Source organism: Rhinopithecus roxellana, chromosome 8 (assembly GCF_007565055.1).
Source record: "Rhinopithecus roxellana isolate Shanxi Qingling chromosome 8, ASM756505v1, whole genome shotgun sequence".
In the NCBI taxonomy this organism is placed as follows: Eukaryota; Metazoa; Chordata; class Mammalia; order Primates; family Cercopithecidae; genus Rhinopithecus; species Rhinopithecus roxellana.
The window spans coordinates 66,739,016-66,751,360 of NC_044556.1; the positions used below are offsets into that span (position 1 = coordinate 66,739,016).

The 12,345-nt window shown below is 39.2% G+C and overlaps 1 protein-coding gene across 1 annotated transcript in view; it reads left to right on the forward strand.

The window, feature by feature from the left end:
* USH2A (usherin) overlaps window positions 1–12,345 on the forward strand; it is an 825,608-nt gene that overhangs the window by 358,880 nt on the left and 454,383 nt on the right. Inside the window, exon 29 of the mRNA XM_030936493.1 lies at window positions 1,856–2,047. Within this exon, the coding sequence (XP_030792353.1) occupies window positions 1,856–2,047 (192 nt within the window). The remainder of the gene's footprint in view (window positions 1–1,855; window positions 2,048–12,345) is intronic.

The following is a 12,345-nucleotide window of genomic DNA, read 5'->3' on the forward strand; positions in this document are numbered from 1 at the left end:
CTCCAAATGATTGCCACTTATGTCTCTTTAAGAAAGTTTATTCAGCGAGTAACAATTTGTCTAAAGATGTGTTTCCATCAAGATATTCTCTTATACTTAATCTACAGTGGGTTACTATCCCAGGTATCCTTTGAGGAACCTTCTTAATATAAAATAATTAAACACTGAGATGAGCAACTAAGAATAATTTTCAAGACTCTCTACCTACATATTTTCCAGAAGAGGACAACTTGACACTTTTCCAGGATGATTTAAATTATCACCTATTTATAGGCAAGACAATGAGCTGAACGATCTCTTCAAATCCTTTTCAACTTCAGAGCTAAGAGAAAGCTCCAATATAAAATACTCACTTGTTACTGACATGTTCTCTCCTCCTGTTTCACACCCTTCTACTTTATTAACAAATATAAAGCCTGCTTTGAGTATAATTCAGCAACGTTAATAGGTGTCTGGAAAGCACATTGCTTACTTAGCTTAATAGTCCCCATTTTGAGTACTACTGAGAAAGTACACAAATAGAGCTCTGAATTTATAGCAATGATCTGACCACAGTCCTATGCCATAAATTCATATTTACAATCTGACCACAACACTGAGCAGCTACATGCTCCCAAGGGTTGGAGAATAATTGCACTATTTAATTATTTTTGAGTCAGTTTTGCTCTGTCCCTTATGAGAAGACCATCTGTTAGACAGTACTGTACTTTGCCCTGTACCACATTTCAGAACTAATAAAATCAACATCACTCCCATTGTCCCTTTCCTTGCAACTCGATCGTGTGGCCTGTGTGTTTTCTATAGGTGCCTGTGGTGTTTAAACTGCTCAGAGAGTGGTTCTCCCCTTTGGTGTTTCCTCTTATCCTTTATGTTCACTCTGTTTCCCTTAAAGCTGTCCTATTTTATTGGTCTGGACAGTAAAGTCGGAGAGGAGGAGATTTGATTGGAAAAACTGGAGTGATCCTCCATCGACAGGGCTCAGGAGTCCATGAGCACCTAGAGCAGGTCTCTCATCCATCATCCTGCCACAGAGTTCCTTGGGCTCTTTCTTTGTGTCCCCAGTGCACTCAGCTGTGATGAAGTTTTTGCTGATCAGAACTGTAGAAATGTCTAATAAATAGTTAAAGGCTATAGATTTTTTAAATTAGGGGGCTCAGCTTGTAAGTAAGATTTTGTAGTTCTTTTAAACTTCCTCATTTTGTGATATTATTTTGAGATATTCTGCAGAACAAATATTTGAAAATGACTTTGTAGAATCTCAAGGGCACCAGCTCCTTTACCCCACCCCCACCCCCAAAAACTGCAATTAAGAATATATTCCATATATCATATCTGGTAGAACTTTGCTTTTTAAAAATTAATTAGAAAAACAATTGCATTTGGAAAATGGGTCCAGGCATTCAAGTACAACACAATCACATTTGTGATCTTTTTTGGCTAATACATCGAAGATATAAAAGTGTCAAACCACCATGTATAATAACAGTCTAATTATCTTGCTTCAAAGGGGGTACATCATTATATTGCTTGAACTTGTTATCTGCCTACCATCCACCTCCTTCTTTATGAGTGATGTTTAAACATGTCTGATACATTAAATGTTTTTGGAAAACCTGGACTAGACTTGAAAGAATGTTATGTCGATGGAGTTTTGATGGTTTTGAAATATCGCTTAAACCGAATGGCTCAAGATGTGCAGTCATATTAAATCAATGCTGAAAAGTTACAACTCTAATAAATTGTATTTATGCTAATGGTTGAGTCTGATTTACTGCGGCCATTAAAAGTGAAGAATAGGAGCAATCGTCTTCTCAGAACTGCCATTTTCCCTATTTTCTCTTTTATTCCTTCACAGCTCCACAAAGTGTGCCAACTCCCTCAAGAGTCCGCAGCTTAAATGGATACAGCATTGAGGTGACCTGGGATGAACCTGTTGTCAGAGGAGTAATTGAGAAGTACATTCTGAAAGCCTACAGTGAGGACAGCACCCGTCCACCCCACATGCCCTCTGCCAGTGCTGAATTTGTCAATACAAGCACCCTCACAGGTAAAGGCGATTCTTTAACAGAGTAGATCTTATTAACTTCATTTTTGTTTGAATTTTAAATAAAAATCTCCTGCAAAGGTTTTTTTTTTTTTTTGATTTATTAAATATAAGTGTATTTTACCTGATTAAGAACAACAACTATCTAAAGTAGTGGAAGCCTACATCTACCTAGGATAAAAAGGATAATTCTACAATGTGCATGGGCTCTCATGGATAATTTTATTCTAAGGTAGAGATTCTCTCCATCCCCCAAAGATTACATCATAGGTGGCTGTAGTCCTTTAACACATTATAGACATCTTTTGGAAATCCTAGGTATAAATACTTATTTCTCAAAGCAAAAATTTACTCTTTGGGACTAGCCCCAGTTCACACCACTATTATTTATTGTAAAATTGCTGATTAAACCTAATTATCTCAAGGTGGAGGAGTCTTAGAGCCCTAGTTATTTGGACTGGCAAATCAGTGAATCGATTTCTCACAGTGCGGTGTGCCACGAAGAATGATTATAATGAAATATACTCATACACACCACTAACACATCTCACACTCAAATTCATGCATGTGTATTAAGAGCATTTTTCAACTTCATGAAATATTAAAGCACATTTAAAGGGAGAGTTGAATTTAAACCTTTGATAAAAAGAAAGTAAATGTGTCAACTTTGACAGAAAAAACATTTTCCTCTATCAAAAAATCTTGTAACGTGAACCATCAGAATGGATGTTAGAAAAGCCTTAAATATTTCCCCAACATACCTGCTGGTCAGTTCCCTCAAGACTTTGCTTCCTTTTTTTAGACTCTTTGGAATGTACAGCCCAAATATACCACCAACTTTTAGCAAAAGAAAAACAAACAAATTCACACCCTTCACTTCTTTCCTATTTTACCCCCCTTATAAAAACCCAGCCTGATTAAGCCCACAGCTTGCCTTTTCACAGGTTGCACATGGCAGCTATATGGGCTAGAAAATATCAAGTAGTTTGTTGCTAAAAATGCTAAACCCCACTTTCAAATGAGCACTCAGTAATGACACCAATCCTACTATATTTCCAGAACAGTCTCCTTCTCCCATTCTCCTCATTAAATACTTTATATTTTCCCAACCTATACACATGCTATCTCCCTTTCTCATCCCACTCAACTGACAATGTTCTATTTTAGATCAAATTAGACACCACAGAAAAAGCAATATTTTGTATAGGATTTCTGTTACTTTCTTACTACCAAATGTACATATTAATTGCATTTTTCTGCCTGATGGAGTTGTTATTAGGGGTTGGATGAATGAATGCATGCTAAAACACTTAAAAACATTTTGACATATAGGAGGTGTGTGCTATGCTATCATTTTCTTTTCATTATTATTTTTTATTTTCACACAGTTTTCCTTTCTGTTTTACAAAGCTTCTCTTATCCTATCAAAAATAGAAATCTTCACAAGTCCTCTGTACCCTGACTCTTCCTGTTTTTTCAGAGATGTTACTGATAGCTTATCTTCTTTTCACTTACATTTTTAATGCCTCTCTCTGCTGCAGTAGAGTATGGCCCAAGGACCAGCATTACTAGCTTCACGTGGGAATTTATTATTAACGCACATTCTCCTGCCCACCTGAAACCCACCAAAGCAGACACTCTGCAGGGTGGCTTAGCAGTCCTTGTTTTAACAAGCCCTCAGGTACACCTGATGTAAGCCAGAGTTTAAGAACCACTGACTGAGTGGATTCTTCTCAGGGTTATTCAAACTCTTTTATCTCCCATTGTTAAAAACCAACACACTAACCCAAACTAATCACAAAAATCTTCATTCTGTCCAAACTCCCTGCTGTTGCTCCCTCTCTCCTCCTCTCGGCCTTCATCTGGCATGAAGTATCTAAACTCATTTTGTCTTCACTTTATCTGGCCTCTGCTCATTACTTTTGTGATGAGCACCAAGAACTACTATGTTTACACAGGCAAAAAACACTTGGCGCTCTATGTCTTCACCACTCTTCAGCATTCTCTACAGTAACTCTCTCATCATTTCTTGAAATAATTCTTCACTTCTATGACTCTTCTGCTTACCTCTGCATTCTCCAGGGACCCTGTTCTCAGTATCCTTTGCTCACTTCTTCCAAAGTGTGATGACATATTGAAGAGTCTCAGGATTTAGAACTGGGCTGTCTCCTCTTTCTCTTTCATTTTTTTTTTCTGGCTTGCTCCAAAAACCTTATTGATTCTCATAACATCAAATACCAGACAGCTGCTGCTGTTGACTCCTAATTGCACATCCCACCTAGACATCCAAATGCCTGCATCCTAATAGGCATGTGGACACAGTGACATTTCCAACTGGATGTCTCTCACCTTCTACACTTACCAAACCTCAATTCTTACTTCTCCTGCATTCTCATAGATACCTACAGCCACCCAGTCAAGAAAGTCTGAGAGTTACTCTGGACTTTCCACCTCCTTCACACCTCATATCCACAGTTGTCATTCTATTTCTTAAAATATGTGTGAAGTTCATCCATTTCTCCTCTAATCTACTGGTCAGCCCAAACCACTACCATCTTTTGCCTGGACAACTGCAATACTTATCTTCATCTTTCTCATAGCCTTTTTTTTCTCTCCCTGGCCATGAGTCTATTCTACAGAGCATCCAACATCATATCCCTCTTCTCAAATTTTTTCTTTCTTTTTTATTAATTATACTTTAACTTCTGGGATACATGTGCAGAATGTGCAGGTTTCTTACATAGGTATACATGTGCCATACTGGCTTGTTGCACCCACCAACCCGGCATCTACATTAGTTATTTCTCCTAATGCTATCTCTCCCCTACACACACACCCACCCCTCGACAGGCCCCGGTGTGGGATGTTCCCCTCTTTGTGCTCATGTGTTCTCATTGTTCAACTCCCACTTGTGAGTGAGAACATGTGGTGTTTGGTTTTCTGTTCCTATGTTAGTTTGCTGAAAATGATGGTTTCCAGCTTCATCCATGTCCCTGCTCGGCCTCTCATGCAATCACATTTTGTCTCAGTCTCCCCCTACTTCCTGGGTTTACAACAATTACCTTTGTAATTAATATAATTTAAAGAAATTTGTACATAAATCCTTAGGAGAATTCCTGACAACTGTGATAGAATAAATCCCTAGAAGTGGAATAACTGCATCCAAGGCTCGTAAGACATTGTATAGTCTTGAACTTTGAAGTCAGACATTGATATAAATCTCTGCTATAGACCTTCCCTGTGACTTAGATAAGTTCCACATCCTTCTGGATCCTTAAGTCTTCACCTTTGAAATGGGAGAGTAATATTTACCTCAGAAGAATATTAAAAATATTAAGTGATATGATATTTTAGCTCTAAACCTTTTTAGCTGTGTAACTTGGACAAATCAATAAACCTTGGTGTGCTTCAAAATCCTTCTAGGTAAATAAGAATGTGATACAACTACCTGCCTCGCAGGGCAGCTGTAGAGATTAAATGAATTCATGTATACGTAAAGCACATAGCACAGTGCTTGACACGTGGAATGCACTGTAGGATATCTATAAAGTGTGTAACACTATGCTTAATGTATGGTAATTTCTCAAGAAAAGGATAGTGTTTTTGTTTGTTTGTTTTGTTTTTTGTTTTTTGAGATGGAGTCGTGCTCTGTTGCCCAGGCTGGAGTGCAGTGGCTCAATCTTGGCTCACTGCAAGCTCCACCTCCTGGGTGCATGCCATTCTCCTGCCTCAGCCTCCCCAGTAGCTGGGACTACAGGTGCCTGCCACCATGCCTGGGCTAGTTTTTTTTGTATTTTTAGTAGAGATAGGGTTTCACCGTGTTAGCCAGAATGGTCTTGATCTCCTAACCTCGTGAATTCTGACCTCGTGATTCGCCCACCTGGCCTCCCAAAGCACTGGGATTACAGGCATAAGCCACTGTATCCGGCCAGGATAGTGATTTTGACTCTGCCCAAAAAGCTGTGCAAATTATGCTTCCACCAGCAAGCAGAATGCAAGATTGTGCGTTTCATTTTAACTAGCCAACACCAAGTTTAACAGTTGAAAAAAACTGCAAATTTAAAAGGCGAAATGTCAGAATATTGTTTTAGTTTGTGTTTATGTGATTACTAGAGAGATTAGTTTTTTTAATATTTATTGGCCGTTTCTACTTCTTTTACGTGCCTAAGTAAGTCCATTGCTTTTGATTATTTTATTTATTTTTTATTTTTTGAGACAGGGTTTCATTCTGTCACTGGAGTGCAGTGGTACAATCTCAGCTCCCTGCAAACTCTGCTTCCTGAGTTCAAGAGATTTTCCTGCCTCGGCCTCCCAAGTAACTGGGATTTCAGGTGTGTACCACCACACCAGGGTAATTTTTGTATTTTTAGTAGAGTTGGAATTTCACCTCACTGGCCAGACTGGTCTCGAACTCCTGACCTCAGGTGATCCACCTGCCTTGGCATCCCAAAGTGCTGGGATTACAGGCATGAGCCACTGCACCCAGCTTCATTGTTAATTTTTCTTTTTTTTTTTTTTGAGATGGAGCCTCGCTCTGTTGCCCAGGCTGAAGTGCAGTGGCACGATCTCGGCTTACTGCAAGCTCTGCCTCCCGGACTCACTCCATTCTCCTGCCTCAGCCTCCGGAGTAGCTGGGACTACAGGCGCCCGCCACCACGCCTGGAGAATTTTTTGTATTTTTTTACTGGAGACGGGGTTTCACTGTGTTAGCCAGGATGGTCTCGATCTCCTGACCTCGTGATGCACCCGCCTCGACCTCCCAGAGTGCGGGGATTACAGGCGTGAGCCACCGCGCCCGGCCGCATTGTTAATTTTTCTATTGAATGATTCACATTTTCTCATTAAAGTTTTTCTCTGCGTATGAAGAATAATATACATGTTTGTCTCATCTGATGCAACTCCCCCAGTTTTGTCATTTAAAAAAAAAATTGATTTACATTTTTGTGTACAGATTTTAAAAATATTTTATGTAGTTAATACAACATCCTTAAAATGTTCAATATACTATGGGTGATTTTTAAAAAATATATATTCCCCATTTAGAGTTGATTATTGTTTGTTTATGTTAGATATACCATGTTGATAACATATAATGCATCTTCCTCAAAATAGTAATTCTAAGGTTAGGGTAAGAGCAAATCAGAAACTGGGAGCAGGGAGGCTTTTCAAATTAAATCAGCCTCTCCCAATATTCTGAAGGATTCCTTCTTGAAGGAGAGATCCCACAGATTGTAAACCAACATAGTATAGAACTAGATGTTACTCAAAAGGCATGTCGTACATGGTAGTGATGTATATGCAGAAGAAAATCAGAAAACTACTGAGCAATTGTTTATTTTTATATATCAAATTTGTCAAAAACCAAGGGAGGTGTTAACCATGTTAACTATGAGTGCAGTTTTGTCAATTTCTCTGAGATATTTTTTGTTTGCATTTTTTGAATTTTTGTGACTTTTACACTTATTATTTATGTTTTAACCTTCAAGGTCTCATTGCTTTAGGTACAGTCATGCATTGCTAAAGGATGGATATGTTCTGAGAAATGTGTCATTAGGAGATTTCATCACCTTGCAAACATCATAGAATGAACTTATGCCTAGATGGCATAGCCTACTCCACAGCTAGGCTAGATGGTGTAGCCTATTGTTCCTGGGCTGCAAACATGCACAGCATATAACTGTATTGAATAGTGTAGGGAACGGTAACTCAATGGTAAGTATTTGTGTATCTAAACAGATCAAAACACAGAAAAGGTATAGTAAAAACACTGCATCGTAATCTTATGGGACCACCATCCTATATGCTGTCTGTTGCTGACCAAAACATTATGTAGCACACGACTGCATGGCAGCAACTTGGCTAAAGTCCTTTCATTCAACATTGTTTTCTTATAAGGTTGATGATAAAATTAAAAACAAAACAAAACAAACAAACAAACAAAAACAAAAACAAAAACCCTGGCAAGGGCCACTGTCTGCGTGGAATTTGCACATTTTCCCTATGTTTTTGTGGGTTTTCTCTCGGTACTCCAGTTTCCTCCCACATCCCAAAGGTTTTCCCCTTCCATGAACTGAGATGTCTATATGAGTCCAGAGTGAGTGAGTGCAGGTGTGTGTGAGTGTGCCCTGTGATGGTATGGTGGCCTGTCCAGGGCTGGTTCCTACCTTGAGCCCTGAGCTGCCAGGATGGGCTCCAGCCACACATAACCCTAAAGTGGAATAAGCAGATGGGAAATAAATGAATGAATAAATAGAAATCATTGTAAAATAAAAATTCATGGCCGGGCGCGGTGGCTCAAGCCTGTAATCCCAGCGCTTTGGGAGGCCGAGACGGGCGGATCACGAGATCAGAAGATCGAGACCATCCTGGCTAACATGGTGAAACCCCGTCTCTACTAAAAAATACAAAAAACTAGCCGGGTGAGGTGGCGGGCGCCTGTAGTCCCAGCTACTCGGGAGGCTGAGGCAGGAGAATGGCGTAAACCCGGGAGGTGGAGCTTGCAGTGAGCTGAGATCCGGCCACTGCACTCCAGCCCGGGCGACAGAGCGAGACTCCGTCTCAAAATAAATAAATAAATAAATAAATAAATAAATAAATAAATAAATAATAAATAAAAATTCATAAAGTCTATGATAATCATACAGATGCACAGCAATAAACAGTGCAGTATGACAGGGCTCAGCAAACTGCCCAGTCTGTGATTGCTGGGGTTTGAACAAAATGCTGATAGGAGGTGCTCCTTACAATGTTCACTTGGAAAGCATTTATTCCTTGATTTATACCACTATGACCACTGTGACTCACTGATTCACCAAAACTTGAGTAAATTAATATCTTGTTTTGATTAATCTTTTGTAAATGGATATATAGCACACATAGCACACATTCATTTCAATGTTTAATATTAGTAGTCTATAGAAGTTTGGTGATTTTTGTGAACAGAAATACATCATAGTATTTTTCTTTTTCTTTTTTTTTTTTTTTATTATGCTTTAAGTTCTAGGGTACATGTGCATAACGTGCAGGTTTGTTACATATGTATACTTGTGCCATGTTGGTGTGCTGCACCCATCAACTCGTCAGCACCCATCAATTCATCATTTATATCATGTATAACTCCCAATGCAATCCCTCTCCCCTCCCCCATCCCCATGATAGGCCCCAGTGTGTGATGTTCCCCTTCCCGAGTCCACGTGATCTCATTGTTCACTTCCCACCTATGAGTGAGAACATGTGGTGTTTGGTTTTCTGTTCTTGTGATAGTTTGCTAAGAGTGATGGTTTCCAGCTGCATCCATGACCCTACAAAGGACGCAAACGCATCCTTTTTTATGGCTGCATAATATTCCATGGTGTATATGTGCCACATTTTCTTAATCCAGTCTGTCACAGATGGACATTTGGGTTGATTCCAAGTCTTTGCTATTGTGAATAGTGCCGCAATAAACATACGTGTGCATGTGTCTTTATAGCAGCATGATTTATAATCCTTTGGGTATATACTCAGTAGTGGGATGGCTGGGTCATATGGTACATCTAGTTCTAGATCCTTGAGGAATTGCCATACTGTTTTCCATAATGGTTGAACTAGTTTACAATCCCACCAACAGTGTAAAAGTGTTCCTATTTCTCCACATCCTCTCCAACACCTGTTGTTTCCTGACTTTTTAATGATTGTCATTCTAACTGGTGTGAGATGGTATCTCATTGTGGTTTTGATTTGCATTTCTCTGATGGCCAGTGATGATGAGCATTTTTTCATGTGTCTGTTGGCTGTATGAATGTCTTCTTTTGAGAAATGTCTGTTCATATCCTTTGCCCACTTTTTGATGGGGTTGTTTGTTTTTTTCTTGTATATTTGTTTGAGTTCTTTGTAGATTCTGGATATTAGCCCTTTGTCAGATGAGTAGATTGCAAAAATTTTCTCCCATTCTGTAGGTTGCCTGTTCACTCTGATGGTAGTTTCTTTTGCTGTGCAGAAGCTCTTTAGTTTAATGAGATCCCATTTGTCAATTTTGGCTTTTGCTGCCATTGCTTTTGGTGTTTTAGACATGAAGTCCTTGCCCATGCCTCTGTCCTGAAAAAAAAGTCCAGGACCAGATGGATTCACAGCTGAATTCTACCAGAGGTACAAGGAGGAGCTGGTACCATTTCTTCTGAAACTATTCCAATCAATAGAAAAAGAGGGAATCCTCCCTAACTCATTTCATGAGGCCAACATCATCCTGATACCAAAGCCTGGCAGAGACACAACAAAAAAAGAGAATTTTAGATCAATATCCCTGATGAACATCAATGCAAAAATCCTCAATAAAATACTGGCAAACTGGATTCAGCAGCACATCAAAAAGCTTATCCATCATGATCAAGTGGGCTTCATCCCTGGGATGCAAGGCTGGTTCAACATTCGCAAATCAATAAACATAATCCAGCATATAAACAGAACCAAAGACAAGAACCACATGATTATCTCAATAGATGCAGAAAAGGCTTTTGACAAAATTCAACAGCCCTTCATGCTAAAAACGCTCAATAAATTCGGTATTGATGGAACGTACCTCAAAATAATAAGAACTATTTATGACAAACCCACAGCCAGTATCATACTGAATGGGCAAAAACTGGAAAAATTCCCTTTGAAAACTGGCACAAGACAGGGATGCCCTCGCTCACCACTCCTATTCAACATAGTGTTGGAAGTTCTGGCTAGGGCAATCAGGCAAGAGAAAGAAATAAAGGGTATTCTGTTAGGAAAAGAAGAAGTCAACTTGTCCCTGTTTGCAGATGACATGATTGTATATTTAGAAAACCCCATTGTCTCAGCCCAAAATCTCCTTAAGCTGATAAGCAACTTCAGCAAAGTCTCAGGATACGAAATTAATGTGCAGAAATCACAAGCATTCTTATACACCAGTAACAGACAAACAGAGAGCCAAATCAGGAATGAACTTCCATTCACAATTGCTTCAAAGAGAATAAAATACCTAGGAATCCAACTTACAAGGGATGTAAAGGACCTCTTTAAGGAGAACTACAAACCACTGCTCAGTGAAATCAAAGAGGACACAAACAAATGGAAGAACATACCATGCTCATGGATAGGAAGAATCAATATCATGAAAATGGCCATACTGCCCAAGGTTATTTATAGATTCAATGCCATCCCCATCAAGCTACCAATGAGTTTCTTCACAGAATTGGAAAAAACTGCTTTAAAGTTCATATGGAACCAAAAAAGAGCCCGCATTGCCAAGACAATCCTAAGTCAAAAGGACAAAGCTGGAGGCGTCACGCTACCTGACTTCAAACTATACTACAAGGCTACAGTAACCAAAACAGCATGGTTACTGGTACCAAAACAGAGATATAGACCAATGGAACAGAACAGAGTCCTCAGAAATAATACCACACATCTACAGCTATCTGATCTTTGACAAACCTGAGAGAAACAAGAAATGGGGAAAGGATTCGCTATTTAATAAATGGTGCTGGGAAAATTGGCTAGCCATAAGCAGAAAGCTGAAACTGGATCCTTTCCTTACTCCTTATACGAAGATTAATTCAAGATGGATTTTTTTTTTTTAAGAGATGGAGTCTGCCTCTGTTGCCCAGGCTGGAGTGCAGCCTGCCTCCCGGGTTCACGCCATTCTTCTGCCTCAGCCTCCTGAGTAGCTGGGACTACAGGTGCCTGCCACCACACCCAACTAATTTTTGTATTTTTAGTAGAGATGGAGTTTCACCGTGGTGGCCAGGATGGTCTCCATCTCCTGACTTTGTGATCCTCCCATCTCAGCCTCCCAAAGTGCTGGAATTACAGGCATGGGGCACCACGCCCAGCTGACATAGGATCTTAATTCTTTCTTACATCAATTAGCCTGTGGGAAAATTGGATTTGTTGTATATCATTTCACTTAAAAGTCACAGTTTACAAAAAATTCCAATGACATTGAGGACTTCTATATATCTCTGCAGTTTTAGTTTTATCTTTCACTTGAGATTCTCCATATTTAAGTAGGGGAGTCACTCATGCATACTTGTTTTTATAATTGATATAATTGGTCTTCTTTCTGCCATCATGTTTTATGTTTCCCAGTTTTATTATTTCTTGTTTTTTAGTGATTTTTTTCACTACATTTCTTGCCAGTGTGTACTATGAATTCTTTGATGTTTTTTCTCTCAAGGAGTTTGCTGTTCTCAATGCTAAAGTGAGTCGTCAAGGACATATGTAGAAGGTAATCTTAAAGACTAAGAAGAACTCCAGTATTGCCAGGTGGACTTTTCATTGTGAAGACTCAGGATAAT